This window comes from Xiphophorus maculatus, chromosome 15, assembly GCF_002775205.1.
Source record: "Xiphophorus maculatus strain JP 163 A chromosome 15, X_maculatus-5.0-male, whole genome shotgun sequence".
NCBI lineage: Eukaryota > Metazoa > Chordata > Actinopteri > Cyprinodontiformes > Poeciliidae > Xiphophorus > Xiphophorus maculatus.
The window spans coordinates 219,039-245,748 of record NC_036457.1 but is presented as its reverse complement, the minus strand read 5'-3'; the positions used below and the strand labels follow the sequence as shown (position 1 = coordinate 245,748).

The window sequence follows — 26,710 nt, the reverse complement described above, 5'->3', positions numbered from 1 at the left end:
TGATCCACATTATCTCAGTAAAAAAAGACTTATAATGTTACCAGGCATCGAGGCGATACTACATAACTAACTGCCTGTAGCTGCAGACCTCAGATTATACAACGAGCCAGAAGAAAGTGTTCAAAAGCCTGGAGGACACAATCATTTAGTTTCTGGTTGGGTCAAACTTAGGATCAAAAGAAGCATTAAATGGCTGTCGACTTGTTTCTGCCAGGTAAGTAGTGAGCTGTGCTATTTTTAGTAATTAGTCTATGATAGCAATGCTATCGCTAACAACAAGCCAACCCATGTTATTTCTATGTGCTTGGATCTACAGTACTTGTAAATAATTTATTTCTCTTCTGTAAACCCAAATTCATGCTGGAGTTGTATGCTAATGTTGAGTCGCTCTGCATTTCTACAATGTAGGTCAACAGGTAGCTCGGTTCTACAGAAACCCCATTAAAACATGGTTCAACCTAAAATAATATATCTTACCTTACATATGAATGCTTTTCCTTCTCAGTAACTGTCCAATAAAATATCTGAAAAAACAATTTTAACAATGCAATTGTTACCTGTTAGAAAGTGGAAACTCTGGCATTGTTAGTTTCCGCAGCTCCTGCTTTTAGCCGTAGATCGTTGATCCACTTTTCTCCTCTTTTTTCGGTAACTTTTTAAAATCAACTCCTTTGTGACCAACTACCTTCAAAACATGAAAACAACGTTTATCGTTCTGTTTATTAGGTCATTATTATTTACTTTAATGAATGTCAACTAAAACTCTGCAACTCTTTTACACCAAAGCTAGCAGAAAATGTCAGCTATATTTTTTATTTACTGATCAGGAATGTCTGGAAAACCCTGGAAAAATGTTTAATCTTCTTAAATAATTTTCTTGGTTTGGAGTAGTTTGGAAAATTCCAGTTTCTATTAAAATGCTGAATCAATCTCTGACTTTCTCTACTACACAAATTTTACTTACTACTTAAACTAGACGAAGCTCATCAATGTTGTCCTTTACAGGAGTCTTAGTGCCTGAGTGAATACACATTAGGACTGTTTTTAGATCATGTTCATGTTTTTAGATCTGAAGCTCACTTTACACGCAGAGGAAGTTGGGACTCTTGTCGTTTGTTGTTTTGTCCGACGTCCTGCAGAAAGCGTCTCCCTGCCCGGCTGGACGTCCGCAGGAGAAAACAATCAAATGGGGGAATTAACTCAAACTCCAAAAACGGGGCACGCTTCAGCCTTTTAAGCCTCCAGAGAGCTTTTATTGTCATGTGTGTTGCCATGACAACAGCTAGTGTGGCGCTTTGGGTGCGTTAAAGATACCAGAGAAGTTTTTATGTTTGCAAAAAGCTTTCTCTGTCTTTTTCACCAGTACATTATTTTTTATTTTATTTTCCCTTTCTTTCTCATTATTTTGTTTTATTATTTTTCTTTTCTAGTTTAGTTTTTTTTCTGTTCAGTTCTTTTTGTTTTCCTTCACATTCTGTTTAGCCTTTTTTAATGTTCGTTCTTTCTTTCTTTCTTTCTTTCTTTCTTTCTTTCTTTCTTTCTTTCTTTCTTTCTTTCTTTCTTTCTTTCTTTCTTTCTTTCTTTCTTTCTCTCTCTCTCTCTCTCTCTTTCTCTCTCCTCCTCTGTTTCTTTCTGTCATTATTTCTTTCTTTCTCTTCATCTCTTTCTTTCCTTCTTTTCCCATTTTTCCTTACTTCAGTTTCTACATTTAGCTTGTTTTTCTTTGGTTTTTACTTTCATGCCTTTTTTTCTTTTTCAGTATTTTCCCCTTTTCTTCTCTCTCCTTGTTTCTGTTTTATTTATTAATTGTATTACTTTTTTCTCTCTCTTCTTGTTTTATTTATTAATTACTTTTTTTCTTTTATTCTGGCCTAGAACTTTCTTAAAAATATTTCAGAATATTTTAATTCCCAGAAAAAACATCAAATAATCAAATGTTCTCTGAACAACTGCATCTCTTTCTCCCTTTAATACATTAATTAATTACTCATTAGTTGAGTTTTGGTAACTCAGTCGATAACTATTAAAGTTTAATGATGTTAGAAAGGTTTGTTGAATATTAAAGTTACTAACTGGGCGACTGTTTCTTTTTCAACATCTTTTTAAGGGTGAGGAAGCTGAAGGAGGCTCTGGTGACGGTGCAGCAGCTGGATAAGAACATGAGCAACCTTCGCTCCTGGCTTTCTCGCATCGAGGCCGAGCTTTCCCGGCCGATCACCTACAGCGTCTGTCATGAGAACGAGATCCAGAAGAGGCTCGCTGAACACCAGGTAAGTTACATCTACTGCCATGTTGGTTGAGGTTATGTTTAACTTTTTGGATTTTGTTTCACTTCCTAAATATCTTATTTTTCTCACTTTCATTCCCCCCCTTTGCGTCTTTAGTATTTAGTATTAAAATTTCTACATTTTCCCACATTTTGCTGCTCACTTCTTCTCTGTTTATCATTAATAATTCTCATCTTTTGCTTACTTAATGTTAGGAGATGTGGTGTTATTGCTCTTCAGCTTTATTCTTTAATCCACATGTGTCAAACTCAAGGCCCGGGGGCCAAATTTGGCCCGCCGTAGCTTTTTATGTGGCCCTCTAGACTCTAAATTACATCAATACATCCCTCCAGTTTTCACAAATCTGCAAAATTCACACAGAATCAACAAATCCCCGCATTTTTTCTGATTTTTCTAATTTTTCTCAAAATGAACAAAAACGTGCTGCCTCAGCCTTACTTGATGTCAAGTTACAGTGTGTGATTGATAAAGCCAGTAATAAAAAGACATACATTAGCGCAAATATCGTAAAGATTTCCTAGAAATATTTCTAAATTAGCATTAAAAAATCCATGATTTTGATAGGAAAAAAACACAAAAAACAATCTGGAAATCCTGGAGGAACTGATCAGTGTGAAAAGATGTCCAATATTTAATTTTAAGAAGCACAAACAGCTATTTCTTTTTTTAACAGTTTTTTAACAGTTTAATTGGTTTTATCAATACATTCTGGCACATCTGGCCCTTTAAGAACATTCAGATGTTTGATATGACTTCGCCGATTTAATCCATGAGGTCTGCAGACTGATGGTTTGGTGTCTGTGCAGGACCTGCAGAGGGACATGGAGCAGCACACTGAAGGCGTAGCGTCCGTCCTCAGCCTGTGCGACGTTCTGCTGCAGGATGAGGATGCAGCAGGCGGTTCCGAGGCCGAGAGCAACTCCCTGCAGGAAACCAGCCGCAGCCTGGACCAACGCTGGAGAACCATCTGTGCTCTGGCTCTGGACAGAAGACTCAGGTAGGTGCAGTTATGCTACTTACATTCACACCTAACTTTTTAGTCTGCCTTAATTCGACTGTACTTTGTTTGGCTAGAAAGTCCGCTTTGTTTGGGGAGGTTTGTATTTGTAATCGAATTCTGATCCAGCTGAAAGCCTCGGTCTCAGTTCGGTTGAAGTGAACTCTGGTGCGGTATGAATAAATATGTGAATGTAAGCCGATCAGAGACCGCTCCAAAAGCATGAAGCAGACTGTAACGCAGGGTATTCTGGGAAAATGAAACCAAAACAAAGACTGAGAGTCTAGTTCTAGAGAGAGAAATTACTTGTGGTCTTTTACTAAAGAAATCCTGCAAACTCTAAAATCTGACACCACTCCATTTTTGTTCACATTCTGCGAAAAAAGAAAGTTGGGCTCAGTGTCTTCTCCTGAGGTTTTTGTTCATAGAACTACTTCAGTAGTTCTTGGTGCAGCGCCCCCACTGGTGAGGAGAGGAACAGGTTTTTAGTTTGACTCGAGTGAAAACGAACTGCAGCAGCTGAAAATGTAACAAATGTTGCAATTTTAGTCCCAAACTGAACCAAGTCTGTCGGACATTCAGGTGTAAAAACTCTCTTTATCTTTGTATTGAATAACTTTCATTCTGCAGAAAGGCTTTTGTTGTTTTTAGCAAACTATTTAATTTGTTCTTAAGAAGTTTGCACAGGAAGCATGAACATAACTCTTTCATGAGTAAAGTGCATGTGAGCGAGTTGCCTGTTCGACCTTGTAAACATTTTCAGGTTTTTAAGGTTACATATTTTCAGCATAATTCATGGGAGCCAAAATTTCCAGCCACAATAAACACTGTAACTTCAACATGATGTGTTCTTGCAGAATCGAGGAAACTTGGACTCTGTGGTGCAAGTTCCTCAACGACTACTCCCGCTTCGATGATTGGCTCAAGATGGCGGAGCGAACTGCTGCCAACCCAAACTCTGCAGATGTCCTTTACTCTGCAGCCAAGGAAGAGCTGAAGAAGTTTGAGGTCAGCTGATTTTACTGTTAATTTCTGTTGTTTTAATAAATGACACATTTCTGTCCGTTGTAATAGTGCTCATTAAGATTTAGAAGTTGCGCATTTTTTGGTAAAAAACAAAAAAAATCATTTTTGTGAAACTTTACATATGATTTAATCAACTTTTGTCAATCTATTCAGTTAAATTTGAATGTTCCTGGAGTTTGCAAGAGATTCATAACTACTAAATCACTGACAATAAGTAAATAAATATTAGAGCTGAATCGTGCTGAATCGATTATTGAAATAATCAACTAATTTAAAAATGGATTAATCGTTAACTGGAGCATACAGACTCCAAAAATGGCAATTTGCTGAAAGAACACCACCTTCAGAGCAATAATTAAGCAAAATATGTAAAAAAATATATTAATATCTAAAATAAATGTCCGTAAATCTTTTCTATCCAAAACGTTCTGTAAGAAGTCTCCTATTATGCACCTTTTGCTGTCCTTGTATTAATCCAAAAATAATCAACAGATTAATTGATAGTATTTATTTAGATATAGATGCACCTTTTTGCTACAAATAATCAATGTCCACTAAGAATATGCTTTTATTGCATTTTAGGCAATGCAATCTAATTTATTTTACTCAAGAAAGCAATTAAATGATCTTATTTTGATATTTTATTGCATTTGTAATATTGTGTAAAGAAACAGCTGATGAGATTTAAAGGTCCTTAGGAAATGTGGTAGTATCATCTCACGCGCCCCAGTGGCAGCAGAACCTGTTTCCTGTTTGTGGATCGCTACTGCTGGAGTTTCGTCCGTCTTCCTTCAGATCAGTTCAGTGGTGATTTATTTCAGGAAAATCTATCATTTGTGATGGAACAGCAGAAGAAACTGGGCGATTTGGAGACTTTGGGAGATGTTTTCTGGGACACATGGAGCTGCGCACAGGAGCAGGGGGAGGCCTGCGTTTTTGCTGTGTACTGACTCAAGTTGTTAAGTTTTTTTCTTTCACAGCACCTTTAGATAACATGTCCGATATCTAAGTTATTTTTGTCTTGCATTACGTGGCATCAGCTGTTGAGATACGAGCGTAAAATAAGGCAAATAAGAACATAACAGCTGTTTCTCTTCAAAAGCTGTTACCCTCGTCTCACAGCTGTTGCAAAGATCGTTTGGGGGAACGATATTGTGAACAACAAGATTATTACCCTGCCCCCCTCAAAACTTCAGTCTCAAATGCGAAAAAAAACAAATCGCAGAGCAACAGGATCACAGACAGGAAGGTGGGCGGAGCAGGCTGCCTCAAAGCGCAGTGGAAGAAAAAGGGCGAGTGACTGAGGGTCACTGCGCGCAACGGAAACCCTGTAAATTCTAGACACTAACAGGTACCATAGAATTGCACAAAAATCTGTGAGGGACGACGGCGTCCCAGTTCGAAATTACGTGAAAGAGGTGAACGGAGCCTGGTGCCAGAAGCCCATTAAAATCCTGTCTACATCGTTTAAACTGTGTGATTGTGATTGTGAGAGGGAATAAAAGTAGCAGCAGGTATTTTGTTCCATATAACACAGTAGGAGTGCAACAGGTAAACCTTTATGGATGAAACTCCACTAAAAACCCACCTGTTTAGGATTGTATTTGAAACATAATCAATTATAAATTTATTGATGGAACCTGAATTAATGTCATGTTTTGATTATTGATTCTATGTTTCATTGTGTTTCTGTGTTTGTTATGATGTAAAGCACTTTGAAATGCCTGCTGCTGAAATGTGCTATACAAATAACATTTGATTGAATTTGATTTTGAACAGGATAATGACATGTATACTGCTGATGAGCTTGTTACAGAGCCACAAAGTTTTATAGTTTCTTTACATCATTACAACATCTTACAGGACACTGTAAAATAGAAATTGTATAAATATTTTTTATTTCCTTCAATAAAATTCTCCCAGCTGGAGACAGAAGGATGCAATTTGTTTTCTTTTCTTTTCATTTTATGGTTTTGTGCTAATTTTTTTTTATTCAAGAAAAACAATTAAATAATCTTATTTTCATATTTTTATTGCATACACATTAGGACTGTGATGTCTTCATGTGGAAAAGCTTAAACTGTATTAAGTATTTAGTGATCACACTAGGTTGATTTGATCAACTTTACAAGATCCAAATCATAAAAAAAGCTTTGAACTGTTTTCTTATTAAAAGAAAAACAGACAATTTCCCATTTTTGGGGTCATCAGTTGTTTTCTCTTCGGTTTGCTAAATTTATACCGTCGTTGATTTAATCAGAATCATTTCACTTTTATCTTAAGCATCAAAGAAAATGTATTGGCTGCAATATACAGCTCTGGAAAAAATGAAGAAACCACTTAAAATCCTCAGTTTATCTGATTTTACTCTGTATTTGTTTATGTTTGAGTAAAAGGAACATTGTTCTTTTATTCTATGAACTACTGACAACATGCATGAAATTACAAGAAAAATATAGTTTTTATTAGCAGAAAATGAGAAATGGTCAAAATAAGGTAAAAGATGCAGAGCTTTCAGATCTTAAGAACTGAAAAGATCTGAAACGAAGTTCATATTCGTTTAGAAACAACAATACTAATGTTGTAACTCAGTTCAGAAATCAATACTTGGAGGAATAACCAGGAGGTTTGCAGTGCAGTGGGCTCTTAGTTTTTTCTTGTTAACGTGTTTTTTTAGTCACCTTGTTTTGCTTTGAATGTGATTTAAATTGGAAACGGTACGCTTCATCAAGAATATAGATGGATGTAAAAAAAGCCTCTTACTGACTCAATAACAATGTGTTTTTTATTTTATTTTATTTTTCAGGGTTTCCAAAGGCAGGTTCATGAGCGCCTGACTCAGCTGGAGTTCATCAACAACCAGTACCGCCGCCTGGCCCGGGAGAACCGCACCGACCGAGCCAGCCAACTCAAAGCCATGGTCAGAGAGGGAAACCAACGCTGGGACGGCCTGCACCGCCGAGTGGCCGCCATCTTACGCCGGCTGAAGGTATCGATTACACCGTAACGCACTGCAGTACGTCTGCAAAGAACTAGAGATGCACCGATCCGATATTAATATCTGTATCAGTTCTATTCAGTCTGATTCTGTGCTTTATGAGCTTTATTTATTTTACATTATACTTTCTGAACCATTTGAAAGAAGGTTTGTTGCGGTTTATTTTTTACATGTTGTTTTCGTCAGTTTCTTTATTACTGATTTTCCTAATTACATCGACTGAAGCTTGTCACGCTATTGCTGTATCAAAGTGAGCCGTACAGGTGCAGAGTTATCAAGTACATTTATAATTTTGATAATTTATGTCTGATTAAAAGGAAGAAAATGTTTTGTTCAGCGATGTTTTTCGGTACCAGTCGAACTTTTTGGCATGGGGGCCAAAAATGTCAAACTGCAACAACTGAGGCGGCCACAAAATGTTTAGTACTTTTATTTATAATCGCAGATAATATTTCATTATGTTATTTTTACTAGCTAAGTAACGAAACAATTAATTACAAGAAGTAATTTAATGAAATAACCAAAGCAGTCACATATGTGTAGTTCTTTGTAGATTTAAAACAAATAAGGATTTATCAGGGTTTAGATAGATAGATAGATAGATAGATAGATAGATAGATAGATAGATAGATAGATAGATAGATAGATAGATAGATAGATAGATAGATAGATAGCATTTATTGTCATTGAACAGAATTCAACGAAATTTCCATTGCAGATAAAAACAAAACAAAACAGCAAACCATTTCCTAAATTTTTCACCTTTTTCTGGATTTTTATCTCTTTTTAGCTACAAGAACATTTGATGGCTCACTCTTTATTTTTCCAAGTTTATTAAATGTCCACTTTTATTAAAAGCAACTGAATGTTTTTAGTCCCTATTTCTAATAAATTAAATCAAAAGCAAAACCCCTAGATAAATACTTCTGGTTGCACATTACAGTTTTCATGTAAAATTTGAAGATTTTAAACAAAAAAAAAAGTTTAGGTTATTCTTGAAATGTGATTAAGGGCCGCCCAAAATTTTTCTGAGGGCCACAAATGGCCCCCGGGCCGCACTTTGGACACCCCTGGTTTACAGTAAAGAGAAAAATTTGTTTGTTGTATTGATTTTATAAATAAAATGTTTCCATGTCATCATATGAGCAGTTTTTACACCAATCCAAAAGCCTAAAATTATGGTAATCAAAATATTCTGTTTATTTTCATTTTATTCTCCCTCTTCCATTCTTTTTTTCGTTTCTCTCAGTATTTTACCAGCCAGCGGGAGGACTTTGAAGGCACCAGGGAGAGCATGCTAGTTTGGCTGACGGAGTTGGACCTGCAGCTCACCGACGTGGAGCATTTCTCCGAGAGCGACGTCCATCAGAAGATCCAACAGCTCAACGTGAGGCACACGTCATTTCATCTCTACACACAAATCTCAAATATCCAATTTATTACCTCTGAAGGAGAACTTGTCAAACTTTTAAGCTGCTGGTTTCATCTTTAAGCTGCATGTTTTGGTTTAGGGAGGATTCTCTTGCGCCTTGTTACGAGGACGCTTTTAAATTTCATAAACAGGCATGTGTTACTCGTTCTGGTTTTCCTGACTCAGTCTCCGTTCGTCCATCCATCTTCCGGCAGAGCTTCCAAAAGGAGATCAGCCTGAACTCTGAGCGCATTGACGGGTTGATAGTGTTTGGTGAGGCTCTGATCCAGAAAAGTTCAGCTCAGGATGCGGCTCTGATAGAGGATGAGCTGGAGGAGCTTCACTCCTACTGCCAGGAGGTTTTCAGCAGGCTGGTCCGCTTCCACCAGCGCCTCAGCCAACCTCCGGTGAGTTGGACCGCACACGAGCTCGACTTCTTACTGTATATCACGGAACATTAAGCCTTTAAATTCCACTAAATCCTAAAAAACATACATTTTATGTTCTTTACCCACTGTCTCATATCCCAAAAAATAAACAACAATGATATATTTAAATAACACCTGCCTTTCAAAAATGTGCCAGTTTGTAATTTATGTTTTACAGTGAGGAAACTTATGAAGCTGCAAAAGGGCCGGCAGCTAATGGACCTTTTTGAGGACGGGTGGACCTGTAGAGAAAATGACTCTAGAGATTATTTTCACTGTAAAGTTTGCAGATATAGAAAAAGTAGATGGAAAACATTCTTTCCATTATCCTGCAGCAAAAGACTGGAACTTTAAAAATAGGAACTTTTAAATGTATTTTAAAGAATATCCTGTCTGAAACCTGCACGTTTCAGCTAAAAATGCTTATTTTATGCCAAACCTTTTGGAAATGTCAAGCTGAAAGAACTTCAGTATATTTTGTTTTTAATCATGTCCATGCCAAAAAGTTTGACAGCACTGACTCTTAGAAAGAGACAAAAAAAAATCCGGAAAAAGATTAAAACTTTAGGATATGATTTGCTGGTTTTTTTTTGTTTTTTGTTTTGGCAAACGCGCAAACTTTTTGTTTCAAGTCTACAAAGAATTACCGATATCTGACAGCCCTGGCCTCCATATCAAGAATAACCTAACCTTGTTTTGGTGGTCAAAATCTTAAAATTTAAGATGTTAAAAGATTAATAAAAATAACAATGTTATTATATTCAAAATAACAGTATTTTTAATTAATATTTTAATAATTGTATTTAAAAAAAAATAATGTTATTTTTAAAATGATATTTTAAAATAATGTTACTTTTAGAATAACATTGTTAAGAACTAACATTTTAACAATGTTGTTTTCATTGTTAGCATAACAATGAAAAATATTCATTGTTATTTTAATGAATATGTTATTTAATGTAAAAGTAACACAACTTTAATTTCATTATTTTGTTTCATTAAAATATTGTGTTTAGTTATTTATTTAAAGATAAAATAAAATAGATTCTGTTATTACAATTAAAAGGACAAAATATTTTGTGGCCCCTGTTGCAACTTGACATTTTTGGCCCCCGTGCCAAAAGGTTTGGACACCCCTAACTAAAACCATTGGTGTTACTGTTCATTTTGTAACCCAGATGATCAAAGAGGAACCAGACATCTCTGACCTCAACGTTTCCCTGGAGTCGAGCTTGGAGCTGATTGGTCGCCCGTGGCTGGGGCGGAGTCAGGCGAGTCTTCCAGCCACGCCCACTCACCTGCTCAGCTCTCCTTTGGATCGTTCAGGGCGGGAGACGCCGGTGAGCGTCGACTCCCTCCCTCTGGAGTGGGACCACACCGGAGACGTGGGAGGGTCATCATCGCATGAGGATGAGGAGGAAGAGGAAGAGCAGGAAGATGAAGGGGCTTACTTCAGCGCACTCTCAGGTATTTTCAAAATAAAATGCCTTTTTATTAGTTCAACAATGCCACAAATTTGGCCCTCTGATACTTTTTATAGTATTTTTAGAATGAGAGTTCTTAAACAGAATACAGCAAAATTACTTGTTCTATAGTTAGCCTCTTTGGCTTTTATTTTTATTTCATAAAAGGTTGAGTCAAACATTTTGTGAATTTTTACTCAAAAACAAACTGGTCACACACATCCACTAGATTTGGATAAAAACAGCACAATTTGTAAAAAAAATTCTTATTTTCTGTGCTGAGAATAAACAAAATACATTTTATAGACTTAAAAAATGGAAAATAATAAGCCAGAAAAGGTAAATGACTGTAAAAGTTTAAATATTAGATGTTTTATTTATTGTTGTACAGGTAAAGGAGAAAGAATTCACAATAATATTTTCAATTGGGGGGGAAAAAAGAAAAAAAAATTGCCCTTGAATATTTATATTGGGGATTTTGGACTTTGGCGCAAAAGTTTGTACACCCCACATTTAGGGATTTATTTTTTTGTTTTGATTGATTCCTGCTCTAGCAATCAATCAAAACAATTTTACTTATAATGAGACATTTTTTTCCATTTTGTGAGTTAATTTCTCTGCCAATTGAACTAATATTTTTCATGAATATTAAGAAATTATTGACTTAAAACAAGCTAAAAAATAACTTTGAAGTTGGTTTGTCTTATTTCAAGTGTGCTAAGATATCTGCACTAGAAACTAGACCAAAAATACTTAGTAAGATTTTTGTGTTTTTGCAGTGCTGTGCAAGTGAGAGGATATAATGCTGCTGCTGGCGTTCTGACTAAAACCAGGAAATTATAGCACATCACACCAGTTTTAACTTCTACCCTGGCTCCCTGCAGCTCAGAGAATAAACTATAAAATACTGCTGTTAGTTTATAAATCACTGAACGGCTTAGTAAGAAAATACATTAACGATCCTCTGTTGTCATAGCAACCTTCCGGACCCCTCAGGTCTTCTAGTTCTGGTCTGCTCTGCGTCCTCAGAACCAGAACCAAGCATGGAGAAGCAGCATTCAGCTTCTATTCACTACAAATCTGGAACAAACTTCCAGAAAAACGCAAAACAGCCGAAACACTGAGTGCCTTTAAATCTCGACTTAAAAACTCAGCTATTTAGAGTTGCTTTTGAAACATAATCATGAAACATTAATCAACATTTTGATGTGTAACAACAAAATGTAATGCTTAAATCATTCACTGTGTGTGCAGTGGCTTAGTATTTCTGTGTTTTTATGATGTAAAGCACTTTGAACTGCTTTGTTGCTGAAATGTGCTTTACTAATAAACTTGATTGATTAATAAACAGGAGGAGTCCTAGGATTGAACCTTGCGGTGCCTCACGTGTGATTTCTGTCCGCTTCTATGAGAAGTTAAAGCTTTTAAGAAGCTGTTGAAACGCATCTTTTTCAATAATATGTTTGATAAATTGAAGGTTGGAATTGGCCTGTAATTCTGCAGATTGTTCCTTTTTTTTATCAGCTCCTGTTTTTAAAGCTTGTGGTTAAAAAAAAAACACCGGATGAGTTTACCATTTGAACCAGATCAGATGCAGCGACAGGCTGAACTTTCTTAAGAGAGGTTGTGGGTATGACGTCAAGACAGAAGGAGGTTAGTCGTCTCATCAGATCCAGAGGGTGAGATTTATTTTTCGGTTTACCTCAGACGGTTCCAGGGGTCGTAGAAACTGATTTCTGAGGTGCCTTGAAGCTGCCTGTCAGATAATCCATTATTTTGAGTCATTGGTATGTTTGTCTCATTTCCAAAACCTGCGTTGGCCTTGATATTTACCTCAAGTCGATGAATCTTCGATTTTATTCAGCTTAGAGGAAGAAAAATAGAGTAAAAAGTCAAAAAAATAAATCCCACGCTTCTTAAATTTGAAGTAATCCAGTTATGAGTGTAGACACTGTAAGAGTGATTATAAAAACTGGATGTATTAAATAACTTTAACAGACAAAAACTATCAAACGAGACCTGCTACACATCTTCATGTTCTGCGTAGTAAATCCACTTCCACCTCTGCTCCTCGGGCTGCAGGAAATGCTTCCAGGAAATTTCTTCCATTAGATTATAAATTAGACACATCCACACTGCTTAATGGATTGTAAATCTTTTGGTTTTTCACAGTAAATATGAACAAAATTATAAAATATTCTTATAGGAGCTAAACCTGAAAGTCAAACTCATGATTCTCATGTTATGTCTTTAAGTAGCAAAGATACCTTAAAGTTTAAGAGTAATGATTGATTTTTGGGTTAAATTCAGGCTTTCAGTTAAGATGTCAGGATTTAAATTTCCGTCAAGGTTGGAACCAATACTTGATTAGCTAAATTTACTGCTGTACTGCACTGTACAATGGCTGCTGGAAAAGTCAAGTGCTTTGTTGTTCACTTACCATCCAGAAACCAATCGCTGCACCACTTCTGCTTTTCAAAGATGTACGGGTGTATAATTGCGCATCTGTTTGCAGCCATTTTCACATGTGAGTGTAAACGTTGCTTATTTAACTTTGTTAGGATAAGACTATGGTCTATAAAAACATGCTCATTACATTTTTTGCAAAAAATAATTCTTAAATAATGAGGTTTTAGTTTTGAGCTTCTTTCAGAATGAGCTGTTTTAGGGCCTTTTGTCACTTTAAGTCCAAATATGTTGCTGCTTTCCACACCCCTCAAATCAACGTTTACTCTTGCACGTGAAAATGATGCGCAATTATACAACCGTACATCTTTGAAAAGCAGAAGTGGAGCCTCCTGCACAACCAAGAAGAAGAATACAACAAGTGGTTTCTGGATGGTAAGTCAACAACAAAACACTTCTCTTTTCCAGCAGCCATTGTACAGCTGTAAAACCAGCTGACCAAAGGTGCTAGATCTCCGCTTGTGTTGCTAGGTAACGGGTCAGTGGCTGTCAAATATCAGGAGGCTTTTGAAACAACTCATTTTCCATACACTAAAAACAACAACTTATTGCCAAAAAAACAATGCTTGAACTTTTTTTTTTCTTAAGCGATTGGGTTGATTTTAGAAAACCATATTTTCCTGAATTGTGCACAGTAGTTCTCCCTTAACCTCCCAATAAATGTTGTTTTGCAGTTTCCAGCCTGTCTCTGGCTGTTCGCGATTGTTCATGGAGAACATCAGAAGCCACAGAAGCTCAGCCGGATCCAGAAGGACACGCTGAGCCGCCACCCGCTCTGACCAGCACGCCTCTGAAGCAGGGTTATGTACGTCTCGCGGTTCCCTCTGCGGACTGTAATACAGTCTGCGAGGCCTCGCCGTCGAGCCTGAACTCGGCTCTGATGATCTACTTGTTGTGTTTTTCCAGCTGCGGCTCATGTCCCAGTGCAGCGGGAGCATCGAGAACATAAAGAGAGTCTCTCTGATCCTCGACGATGAGGAGCAGCCAGAGGAGTTCGGCTTGACGGGCCTGAATGCCTCAGACAAACAGTCAGGTGAGATTACCGTGCAGAAGGGATTATTTATTAAGAGTGTCTGCACTGCGAGGGAGGACTCAAAACAGACATCTGCCATAAAATCTCAGAAACAGTGTAAAAGAAACCAGGTGGTGCATAAGTTATGAATGTATGCAGTCAAGGAATCGGCTCAAAAGGAAATAAATTAGAAAAATACTCATTTTAACTCATTCACTTTTGAATCTGCAGGAGGTTTTTTTATATCTTTGTAAGTCAGAAAGGAAGATACTTGAGCATAACTGCAGTTGGGTCAAAACAAAAATTAAATCTGCAGAAACTGTGATTTAGACTGAAATTAATCATTTTGACAACAGAGACGTAAAATCACGTCATTCCCAGCGCTGGGTTTTTCAGAGGAACCGTGAGGCTCTTGGTCTGTTTCTGTTTAACTGGACATGGGAACTTTGTTACAACTTTAAAATCTTTGGACATTTTAAAGAATAACTACAACTTGCTGCCAGAAAACCGATAATAAACAACAAGTGGATGTTTCTGTGGGATAATGACGCAGAATCTTTCCATAAATCCACAAAACAATGGTTCACTTAGTACAAAATAATTTGATTATCTCAGTCCTCTGATTTAAATCCTACAAAAACCTGATGGTTGGGCAAAGAGCAAATATTTTAAACTAAAGTAGTATTATCCATCTGCAACAGGGAGTTTTAATAAAATATCAACAGAAGTGATGCCAATAAGTGCGACAGCTGTCAATTTTTTTAACATTTATTTCTTAATTTGAGTTTAATGGATTTCTCTCTTTTTAATTATTCTTCTTGAGTAAAATATTACATTATTTTCAGTGTTTTTGAAGGTCTTTAATCGAAGTGTTCATCGCTTATCGTTTATCATTTATTGTGATAAATTTCTTCTCATGAGGAGAATTTTGATTTATCAATGTTGCAGTAAACTTCAATTAATGTTTAAAACGAACTGTATGTATTGTTGGGATTGTTCATTTACCAAATTTTCCACCGTTTTTTCACAGAGAGTGTCAATGACCGTAAAAATATGATTAAATGCAGTTACTGTAGGGCTGCAACGATTCCTTGATTGTTCAATTTCCTCAAGGAAAATGTATCTGCCTCGAAGCGTCGTTACGTTCTGTTTTATTACTTGGCGCATGGTGTTCCAGCCAGGTGATTATTTATATTGCGCAGAGCTCTCACTTCTGTCTATGAGCTGATGCTAAGTGTTAGCAGCATAACGTCCAATTTTCAAGTTTGGTCTGGGAGGATTTCATTAATTGATGATAATGTCCGAGTTTTTATCGTTTTTCGCGGGTCCAATAAGCATCTTTAAAATAACTGGCGCGATGCCTGGAGTATGGCAGCGTTTCTGCTCCCGGAGCTGCCGCCTGGTGGCGGTGAAGAGCGCGGCGGGTGTCTCTGTAGTTGATGTTTAAGGTAAGTTTAGCTTTACAGACGAACCGGAAAATTTATTTAATATCATCCCGGTCTCAACCAATGGGTACGTTATGGTAGATTTACCAATATTTTATTTTATAATTTTTTTATTTGATTACTCGATTAATCGTCAGAATAATCGATAAAATACTCGATTACTAAAATAATTGTTTACAACAGCCCTAAGTTACTGTAAGAAGTTTAGTGATATAAATCACACTTCTTTATGTGACTGGTATCCAAAAGAAGCTAATTATAATCTTTCAAGAGCAATATTTGTGTTTTGTATGATTGCTGTGCCATTCAATCACCTAAAGTCACCTGAAAAAGAAGCAACAAGTAGTTCTTATTGCCACTTTATAACATCCGTACTATAAAATATAAAATAAAAACTTTAAGTCCATATTTCCCAGTCGTAGGAACACCAATAAGTGTTAAAAAACGGCTGAGTTTATTGATATTTGTGAGCTTTCAGGTGTGATTGAACGCTGGGAGCTGCTCCGGGCTCAGTCCAGGTGCAGCCAGCAGTCTGGCACTCTGGATCCTCAGCTGATGACCTTTGACCTTGACGACGTCACTTCCTGGCTAGTAACTGTGATCCCTGAACTGGAGCGCCTCTCGCAGGCTGAACCCGCAGGCAGCATAGAGGACATGGAGGCCAGAGCCAAAGAGCTGAAGGTGACGATTTAATCCGACCGTAGCGGATTGAGCTTAATCCAGATTAAGTTTTAAGGGATTTTTTATTCTTTGTTTTCTTTTTACAGGAAATGGAGAAAGTGTTTTGCCACTACAAGGCCATCATGCTGTCTGTGAACCTGCAGGCGAAGGAGGCTCCAGAAACGCAGGAGAGAGTGGCGAGAGCGAACAGAGACTGGAGCAGAGCGTGTACTGGTCTGCAGCACTGGGACCACAGCCTGAGGAGGAAGCTGATGCGCTGCCAGGTGGCAAGAAAACACTTTAATAAACTAATATGTAACACAAATTCATGTTAATAAGTCGGTTTCATTCAAACTAAGACAAACTGGGTCAACTATAACTTTACAGATTTATTTAGTTGATTTCTATAAGCTAATTGGACTCAAAATATTTCTCTTCTATATTTAGTACTTTTGTTTCACTTTGGTGCTGATTGAATACAATTTTAATCAATCAAGTTTGTATGGCGCATTTCAGCAACAAGACGGTTCAAAGTGCTTTACATCATAAAAACACAAAAATATAAAGTCATATAATAGAAACATTACATTTTGCTGCTATTATACATCAGAATATTGATTATTGTTTCATTGATTAGAAACAGTTGGGTTTTTAGTCTGTATTTAAAGGAACTCAGTGTTTCGACAGTTTTGCAGTTTTCCGGATGTTTGTTCCAGATTCGTTTGAGTGATTTTGTTAGAAATAAGATCATTGTTTAATCATTTATTGCTTCTTCTATCAATACTGAATTTGAAATGATTGATTTTAAATGCTATGATGAAACACTAATATTTTAAAAAATAAAGTTGTAACTCATCAGACTTGGCAAATAAAGTATTAAATATGAATAAATATGAAGATTAAGCAAAAACCCATATTGAAAAAAAACTTAAGTAAAAGCAGATTTTATAGAAATTAGTTAACAGTTTACTTCTACACCATAACTGTAGATCCAGGTTTTCTGCTACCAGAAAACCAGAAGTTGTGGTGTTCAAAGTGTGGCGCCGGGGGCCATCAGTGGCCCTCAAAATGATTTTGGGCGGTCCTCAACCACATGTCAAAAATGTTCTGAATTCTTGACATTCAGGGCGTTTCTGAGCCCAGTTGATTAGAAACGCATTTAAACCAAATATGAGGCTGCAATTTTCAGCAAAAATAAACAACTTAAAATCTGTCTAACATGTAAAAATATTAACCTTTTATCAGCTTTTTTTATTACTCAACTTTGCAAAATGAAGCAAAAGTGAGTCAAAACTTTTTCTTTTACTGTAAAAATGTACAGAAAAAAAAATAGAAAATTAAAATCAACCCAAAGAAATGCAGGAATTGGTTTCCTCTCATTTCAAATCTACTGTACACTGAGCTACTAAAAAAACACAACAGTAATCCAATTTAAATAAAAATGTTCCTTTATGTGCTTTCAGCTTCACATTTTTTTAAAAGTGTTAATTGACTGAAAGATCTGTGATAAAAATGATATTTAAGGAACTCGGTAAAAGAGTTTTGTAAACGACTCTTAAATAGATGCGATTTCTGCTCCTCGTTTCTGGTTCTAACACTGATTGAAATGTTCTCATGTTCTCTTTTCTTATTCTGACGGCCTAAAAAAGTTATAAAATGAAACATCTGTAAAAGATTTAAATCACATTTCAGTTTCTGATCTTTTATTCCTCTGACTGTGATGCGTTTTCCCCATCTGCTGGTTTTCCTTGGATCTTTTGAACGTGCTATTAGCCGTAAGAAAATTAACTTTAGATTATTTGCCCACTTTTAAAAGGCCTGTTTTTCCTATTTCTCGTGAAACCCGTATAAAACGCTTGATCAGGTTTTAGAGTAGCATTACACAAGTTTTATGGACATCCTGCTCCTGCCAGAACGTTTTGAAAATATACTGCTATTGTCAAACTCCAAAAAAGGTCCATAAACAATGAAGCATGTGATATCTTGTTTTTGTTCAACTTTCCAGTAAATGCAGGACTTTTGTGGCGTGAAATGTTGAACTCTGAGACATAAATTTTTCTGTGCAGGAGTTTCATGAAACTCTTCACTCTCTGCTGCTGTGGCTCGCTCAGGCAGAGAGCAGATGCTACAGCGTAGATATAAAGCATCCAGAGACGAGCGTCAGAGCCCTGAAACAGCAGGAAGACACGCTGACGGTGAGCAGCAGATTAACAGATTGGGATGAGAAATGAAGCGTTGAGACCGAAACAATTAATCGGATTAATCGGTTCTTGTAATAACTTAGTAATTCAGTAACTGATGAATCGTTACCTGAAGTTTACAGACTGAGAAAAAGGTCATTTGATGAAAAAAAAACAACATATGCAGAATGGCAATTAAGCCAAAACAGTTTAAAAAAAAAACAACAAATTTACATTTAAGATAAAAAAAAAACAACAAAAAACTTAAAATGTAATCCACCTGGAACTCTTCAAGTGGAAAAGTTTTAGTTTCACATGGTAAACATTCTGTAAGAGAAAAATCATATTTTTCCTATGGAAGAAGATTACGTCCACTGGAAAAGTAAATTTAATCTTCTGAGATTAAGTTGGAATTCTGAGATTAAAATCCGAATCTTTTTTCTCAGAATTTTTACTCTAATCTCAGAAGATTTAGTTGTATTCCGAGAAGAAGTCATAATTCTGAGATTAAAGTGAGAACTCCAACTTTTTTTCCCTCAAAATTATGACTTTCATCTCAGAATTATGACCTTATTATTGCAGAATTGAATTAAATCTTCTGAGATTAAAGTGAATTATGAGGAAGTCAGGATTTTTGTTCAGTGGTCCATTTATTAATCAGATAATCCAAAGAAATAATCATCAGCTCTGTAAGGTCTGAGCTTTTCACATGTTAAAAGTATCTTTTTAGCTGCAGATGTTTCCTTTGCTACAAATGATCAACTATACGCTAAAGGAGTGATGTTATTGCATTTTACACAATAAAAATATTTACTTTCTGATTTAAAAAATGACTTGATTTTTATTTTACTTGCATGTTTTAATGCATTTCTATTGTTGTATAAAACAGGCAGGCTGTGTCGATGTTTTCAGCCTGTTAGTCGATGGGTTAATGTGTCACTAGGTCGTCTGCAGACCTTCTTATGTCTCGCGCTGTTTGTGCTGTGCAGGAGCTGCAGGCGGATCTGCGCAGCCGGCAGGCTCACCAGGCGTCTCTGCAGGCCCTCTGGTCTCAGCTGCAGCCTGAAGATGCAGCAGAGGACTGCGACGAGGCGCAGGAGAAGCTGCATGTGACGGGCACCAAGCTGAAGCAGCTCAGGAGGAAGGTGGAGGACGACCTCCGCGCCCTGCAGCAGCGCCTGCTGGTCCAGGATCCCGGCTGTGCAGAAGCAGACCCAAAAACAGCCTCCTCCACCCAGAGGTACGTACAGAGGAGAGGTTAAATAGGAGTTAACTCTGCCTTTATCAACTTTTGTTTCTGTTCTACAGAAGAGAATCGTCCCCACCTCGATCGTTCTTCTCCCGCCTCCTTAGAGCCGCCTTCCCCCTGCAGCTGCTGCTGCTGCTCCTCCTGCTGCTGCCCTGCCTGATTCCTCTGTCGGACAGCGAGCCGGGCTGCACCCTGACCAACAACTTCGCCTGGTCCTTCTACCCCATGCTGCACTACACCAACGGCCCGCCGCCCACCTGACGGCAGCTTGTTTCCAACGAAAGACATTTCCCAACAAAACATGGGTGACTTTTCAGGAAAATGTTTTAAAGACGACCTATTGTGCTTCCTTGAACAGATTAAGATAAACAAAACATGATCACTGTCATCAGTAGAGCTTCCAGTTCTGCCTATTTTCAGCTACTTCCAGAATGTTTTAGGGTCTCTGTCACTTTAAATCCAAACAATCTGCTGATGGCCACGCCCCAAACTCAACATTTACACTGGTATGTAAAACAGATGCGCAATTATACAGCCGTACATCTTGGAAAAGCAGAAGTGGAGCCTCCTGCACAATCAACAAGAATGCAGCAAGTGGTTTCTGGCCGTCAACAACAGCAGCCATTGTACAGCACATACAACTCTGGAAAAAATTTAAATGATCAGTTTCTCTGATTTTACTTTTTATAGGTTTATGTTTGAGTAAAATGAACATTGTTTTATTCTATGAACTACTGACATGTCTCTGAAATTACAAGCAATAATTTAGTTTTTATCTGCAGAAAATGAGAAATGGTCAAAATAACAAAAAAGATGCAGTGTTTTTAGACCTCAAATAATGCAAAGAAAACAAGTTCATTTTAATTTAGAAGCAACAATGCTGATGATTTAACTCAGGAAGAGTTCAGAAACCAATATTTGGTGGAATAACCAGGAGGTTTTGGTTCAGCGCAGTGGCCTCTTAGTTTATTCCATGGCTGTAAAACCAGCTGACCAAATGTGCTGGTTGCTAGGTAACAGTGCAGTGACGCAATAACGGGAGGCTCGTTTTCCAGACGCCAAAAAACCAGCTGGGTGATTTTTTTATGTTTGTTTTTAGAAGCAGTAGAGAATCAAATGGAAGTTCAAAAAGTACATTTGGCATAATAGGTTCTCTTTTAAAAAAATCTATTTAAATGTTTCTTTATTTGACACAAATAGTAACATTTGCAAATGTATTTATACTATTTCTAAAAATTTACAACTAAAATCAATATATTTTAATTGGACCAACAAAGTCGTGCATAACTGAGAAATGTTTTGAAAATGTTCTGCAAATAAAAATCAAAGTTGTTGAATTCAACTTTGTGTTTCCACCTTTCCAGAAATGGAAATTAAAAAGTTCTAATTAGTAACACTGGATTTTGTTAGAAATTTTCTGAATATGTATTTTTATTTCTGATAATTTTCTATCACACAAAATCCCAGTAAAAACATTGGAAATTTTTAGCTGTAATGTGACAAAACGTTACAATTTGCAATTGTTTTTGAAAATTGGTTCAAATCTCGACATTCTTTGAGATCAAATCAAATTTTCCCCAACATTAAATTTTTATTAATATCGATTTATGCTTTTTCAATTTGTCATTCAGAGGCTTAAAAACTGTAAATCAAAAGGAGAAATTTTAAAAATGAAGATGGTAAAACTGCCTGACTCGTTTTAAAAATAAGGCTTGTGTTTGTACAGGTTTTTTGTTTAAAACATCTGGACTAAGCAGAGCCATTTTATATCGCCATGCATTTTGTTTTATCATATTCCAGCTTTTTAAAATCTGACTTATTGTTTTTATTACTGATTCAGAGGTCAGATTTAAACCGGATTTTTCTTTAAAATGACACAGAGCTCCATAATGTTTGTTTTTATACATTCAACATTTCATCGTGTTTCATGTTTGGGTTATATATTTGTGTAGAGAATGTAATGCTTTTTATTTATGACTGATTTTCTGTTAGTAAATCCTAATTGTTTTCCTTCATTCTCCATTTGCCTGATTTAATAACATTAATCAACAGAAGGCGACAGACAATACAGGTTTGAACATTTATTACTAAAAGTTTTCACCAGAAATGAACAAAGATCGACAGTTTTCTGTTTTTTTTTTCCTACACAACCATAATACGGTTTGTTTTAAGGTGAGAAATAGGCAGAAGTCCAGAGACCAGTTTGTGGTAAATAACCGTAAATATTAAAGTGATTGTCAAAGCTGCAGAATATCACAGAAATCACCTTCATCTCGCCCAACTTTAGAACAAAACAAAAAGGAATACACTTTGATCCAACAGCTGAAATTCACAATAAAACGCAAAGTGGAGACGAATAACCCCAAATAAATCTAGAAAATATTGCAATTGAGCTTCAATTTTAGTTACAAAAGTTATTATTTTCTGTCTACAATTATGCGTTTTATTCATTCCTTTTTGTTGTATTCCTTTAATCCATACATGCAAGTGCTTTGTTACCGTAAAACGTTTTTAACGAGGCACAAATGGACGTTAAAAAAATAAACTTTCAGAAATAACAGGGGTTCTGTTGGAACCGATATCCTAACTTTCATTTGCATTTTTTGTAAAAATCAGTTGAACCAGTTAGTGGCAGATATTTATTTATGCTTTGGACACTTCAGCAAGTATTTTCTGTTAAAAATGGATTACAAAATAAGCTTCATCTTAAATGAATTCATCAACTTCCTCTGTTAAATTATACCCATTACTTTGCTTAAACTACAAATCCAAGTTCCAAATAGTTTTTACTGTTTATAAAAAGTATCATCTGCTCTGATGTTAAACTTTGATATTCAAAGCAAAGTGTTAAGTTTATGAAGCAAAACTTTTCCTCTTTACATTGAAGAGTTAAGTATTTAATTATTGAGTCATAAAAATGGAGAAAGTGAAACAAGATGAAAGATTGTAGCTGTATATAAAAGACAATAAACTTCCTGTTTTAAGTTTTAACTTTATTAGATTGGGACTATTTAAGTAAATGCATATTTAATAATATGTTAATATTTCCAGGGTTTCTCCTGGTGTATTATAAGCCTGGCGGGCTGCCAGGCTCAGCATTGTTTATTTTAAGACCTTATACTGTGTGTTTAGGTGTAAATATTGTCTTCCATTACAAGTGATTTTTTAATATTTCCTGGCATTTATCACATTTTCTGAACTTGAGAATCTGAGGTTTGACACACTGTAGTTCCTAAAACCCAACAATCATCCAAACTGCCAAACCTTAAAGTTATATATTAAAAAAATGCATAAAATTCTGGTTTGTTATAGATCTAAAGCAGTGTAGATTCACAGTTACGGCTTCCTCAGCATACTGTACCTCGGCTTTAAATTGTTTTTTTAATTTCTCCATCTCATCGAATTTGTTGAATTTGATAAACACGGACAGAGAACTCCGCCATGTAAAATTCACCTAAAGTAACCGAACAGATTATTCTGCAGTCAGTTTTTGTAGGCCATGAGTTACACGATGATGACATCGCCATCTTTTATTTCAAAATCTTATATCTGCTTGGCTTCAGACACTTAAAAACTGTCTATTTGCATAAACTCGACTTAAAACGATACTTCTAAAAAAAGTTTCCAGTTCAGTAAAACAGGCTAAAGGGGAAAAGCCTTTAACATTTTGTTTGTTTTGTAGCTGAAGTGACCTGAGGATACGTGGGTTGGACCAAGGACAACCCACGTCCTTGGTTGTGGGTTGTCCTTTATAATTTCAGGCAATTATAAAATTACCTCAAAAAGTGACAAAAATAACTTTTTTAACCAATATTTAAAAGAAGATTTCACCAAAGTGGTACTTTATTGGTTGGAGCTCTAATAGCAGCTTTTTCTTCTCTGTTTAAGAATCGTTCTTGTTTTGTTTTTTTTGTCATAAGTGCACATTTCTGTCCGCCAGATCCTGTTTTATGCCTCGTTGATTCATAATACTTCAATTTTTAAAGGATTAACAGCAACAAAAAAGAAGAACACAAAAATTCTGGTTTCTGTTAAAATTCTAACAGGTTTTTAAGGCATTTCTGTTCACAAATCACACTGCAGTAAAAAACAATAAAGCTGTGAGTAGTGATGTAGAAATCTAGTGGTTTTATGTCATTTATGCAGAAAATGTTATTACTTCCAAGAATACAAGTCTTGTTGTACAGTGAAAAAGTTTATTTAATGTTTTTTGTCAAACTTTTATATTCCAGATTAAATTAAATGTAATATAATAGAAAAAATATGATTTAATTTATTCAGAGGAGTAACCAAAACATCCAACCTGATTTTATGTGAAACTGTTGACTCTTTGTACGTGACGTCACGGACTCCAGAACTCCGCCCACTCCGCCATGATGGACCATCGTGCTCCTTTAGAGCCTGTCTAAAAACCGACATCTATAACCTAATATCGCTTCTATTTAGTTGATTTCACTTTAAAAATGGTCCTAGGGGGCCTGCACAAATAGACAGGGATAGAAACCAAACTTGTCATTTTATTGTATAACTTTTAAAGAAAAGATCTCAGCCGTCAATCATAATCACTGTCAGTGAAATCACTGATTCGCAGCGAACACTTTTTACAAGGCAAGAAGATTAATGTTCATTTACTTTATAAGTATTTATGATGACAGATATCAAATATCGCACTGTGGCGTCTAACCGCTGGTAACCATGGAGACAGTGCCGCACCGTCATGTAGCCTAGCATGTATGGAAGAAAATGATTAGCATCTGGTTTTTAGTGCTGCTCCGGTTTAAAGGGAAACGCTGATTATGACACAGTGACATAAATCATGTGGTGTGAATTCAGGCAGAGTCGGTCATTTGATCAATGCATGGGTCGGTTTCTAAGCTAATTTATGTATATGTAAATTTGACCCAAAATAATAATAATAATAGTATGTATTAATAATGAGATTTTTAATCGATGCATTTGTTTAGAGCCGCCTAGTGGTGTGATGAGTAACTGCATGCAACGGGTCCTTCAGGCATTCTCACGGCTTCCCCCACGAAGCAGCTCGTCAATACTTTTTTTTTTTTTTTTTTAACTTGGGGTCATATTTTTCTAGTTCAACTATTAATAACTGCAAGAACATCTAACATGTACGAAAATAATTAGTAAAGTTTTCTCGTGGTTGGGCCTGTGAGTGGGTCAGTTGGTGTTCATGGCTGGCCGCTCAGTCACGACACCAGCCGTGTCTTCTTTGATTTTTCAGCTGTGGGCCCCTTGCATGCAGTTAGAAGCCACATTGTGAAGACGGATTTATTCTGTGTCGTACTAGAAGGTGACAACCAGGCGAGGAAGGTTCCACTAGTTCTGTAAATATCACCGTCTGTGAGCCCAACCAGCTGTGTTACGTTCACGGACAAATTATCTCGATTCTAACAAGTAGAAACCACGAATGAACTGACCAAAACATTTTCCAGTTGCTCTGTCCAGTACTCCCATCCTCACTTCCGACGTCCATCATGGCGCCTCCGGTGATTTAGTGACGTAGTTGCAAAGAGTGAATAAGCTTCCATGTTTTTTTACTCTTAATTATTTTGATGAATAATCAGATAAAAAAAATTGCATTCTGCAGATTTTCCACTTAAGTTTTGACTAGAACATGTTTAAAGAAATTATTTAATCTTTTATGCAAAATGTATAACTTTTAAGACCGTTTTGTATTTGAATATGTTGCTCTTTCAGCAAATTGCCTTTTTTTTAGTCTTGATACTCCAGTTAACGATTAATTGCCGCAAATCTGTCAGATTTAGGTCCCTCCAAAATTAAGCTTTTTACTTTAAGAATAATATTTGGAACAAATTTTATAAGAGGGGCCTTTAAATTTATTTTTGCCCATTTTTTGTTCTAATTTTTGAATCATGAACTCTGACCTTTAAGATAAGTGGGGCCTGCACTACTGTAGATCTATTTTAAATTTTTTTGTGAACTCGTGGATTATTCTTTGACTCATCTTTGGATAATTGTTATATAAAAACTTTGAGAAATGTACTTTTTCACATAGGTCCAGGTTGGTTTGCAAAGCTCTTTTTTCCTCTCAGTAAATAAAATCATAGAAAAAAATACTATTTGAATCTAATCAAGTTCTTTTTGCTATTAAAAGTTGTGACAAAGCAACTCTACAGGAGTAAAATAACGTACCACTGTATGTCACGGTGAAGGCTGAGTGATCCACGATGATTAATATGATGCCCTATATGTTAGAAGCAAGAGTTCAGAAGTTGAAAGTGCTGATGCTGCGTGTCAGAATGACGGTTTGTTTCCAGGTCCGGTCCATCCTCTGAGAACTCACCAGCAGCAGTGCACAGTGTGTTGAAGATTCACCAGTGGTCAGAGATTCCTGCTCTCGGTCTTTGCAGACTGCTCCCGAAAAGCGTCGGTCCTGTGAGAGGTCGTCGGATCCGAGCTTTAATCTGAACACTGGGCTTCGACCCCGACTCCAGCGCTGCTGGGAGTCCAGGTGTTGGATGGGCCGCCGCCAGACGCCGGCTCCGGCTGATCCGTGGACTCCTGCTGAGCGGGCCGGCGAGGGAGGCGGGAGCTGTGCATGATGTGAGCGTCCAGCATCTCCAGCAGCAGGTCGTACAAAGGCACGATGTTCTTCATCTTCATGCAGTGCAGGTGGTCCATGCCTTTGTTACTGCACATTGGAAGAAGAAAGGCCAACAAGTTATAAGTTTTCACACCTTAAAAACAACTACAAAATATAATCCATGCTACTGGGATTACCGTATTTACCGGATTATAGGTGCAAGTCAAAAAATGCGTCATGAAGAGAGAAAAAAAACGTCTGGACTAAAAGTACAAAGTAAGTTTTTTGACAAAAATATACTTTTAGGAGTATTTTTACTACACTCTAGTTTCTACTTTTACTTGAGTAAAATTTCTGAATTTTCTACCCACTGAATGAAAAACAAACATGTTTTAACTGAGAATTCAAACACAAACCTGCAGTTTTTGTCAAAGTTGTTTTTTTCTTTTTAGGTTTTGTTGGCTCTAGTGGCCTTTATTTGAAAGTCGTTCGACAGGAAACGGGGTAATCAGAGAGGAAAGACAT

General features: G+C 36.5%; 2 protein-coding genes across 10 annotated transcripts in view; one reads left to right on the top strand and one right to left on the bottom strand.

Annotated features, from left to right (window-relative positions):
- Positions 1-20,187, top strand: part of LOC102237361 (nesprin-2-like) — a 127,349-nt gene extending 107,162 nt beyond the window's left edge. For all 9 annotated transcript variants that reach the window (XM_023348193.1, XM_023348199.1, XM_023348194.1 and 6 more), the window contains 14 exons: positions 2,108-2,270; positions 3,095-3,285; positions 4,143-4,293; positions 7,118-7,300; positions 8,559-8,696; positions 8,936-9,127; positions 10,327-10,615; positions 13,752-13,882; positions 13,984-14,110; positions 16,013-16,215; positions 16,302-16,478; positions 18,261-18,389; positions 19,364-19,614; positions 19,683-20,187. In XM_023348193.1, coding sequence (XP_023203961.1) covers positions 2,108-2,270; positions 3,095-3,285; positions 4,143-4,293; positions 7,118-7,300; positions 8,559-8,696; positions 8,936-9,127; positions 10,327-10,615; positions 13,752-13,882; positions 13,984-14,110; positions 16,013-16,215; positions 16,302-16,478; positions 18,261-18,389; positions 19,364-19,614; positions 19,683-19,884 — 2,527 coding nt within the window. In that variant the 3' untranslated portion in view covers positions 19,885-20,187. The remainder of the gene's footprint in view (positions 1-2,107; positions 2,271-3,094; positions 3,286-4,142; positions 4,294-7,117; positions 7,301-8,558; positions 8,697-8,935; positions 9,128-10,326; positions 10,616-13,751; positions 13,883-13,983; positions 14,111-16,012; positions 16,216-16,301; positions 16,479-18,260; positions 18,390-19,363; positions 19,615-19,682) is intronic.
- A 1,502-nt stretch (positions 20,188-21,689) lies between these two features.
- The window catches only part of LOC102232037 (estrogen receptor beta-like), a 30,160-nt gene continuing 25,139 nt past the window's right edge, over positions 21,690-26,710 (bottom strand). Inside the window, exon 9 of the mRNA XM_005803413.2 lies at positions 21,690-26,293. Within this exon, the coding sequence (XP_005803470.1) occupies positions 26,062-26,293 (232 nt within the window). The 3' untranslated portion in view covers positions 21,690-26,061. The remainder of the gene's footprint in view (positions 26,294-26,710) is intronic.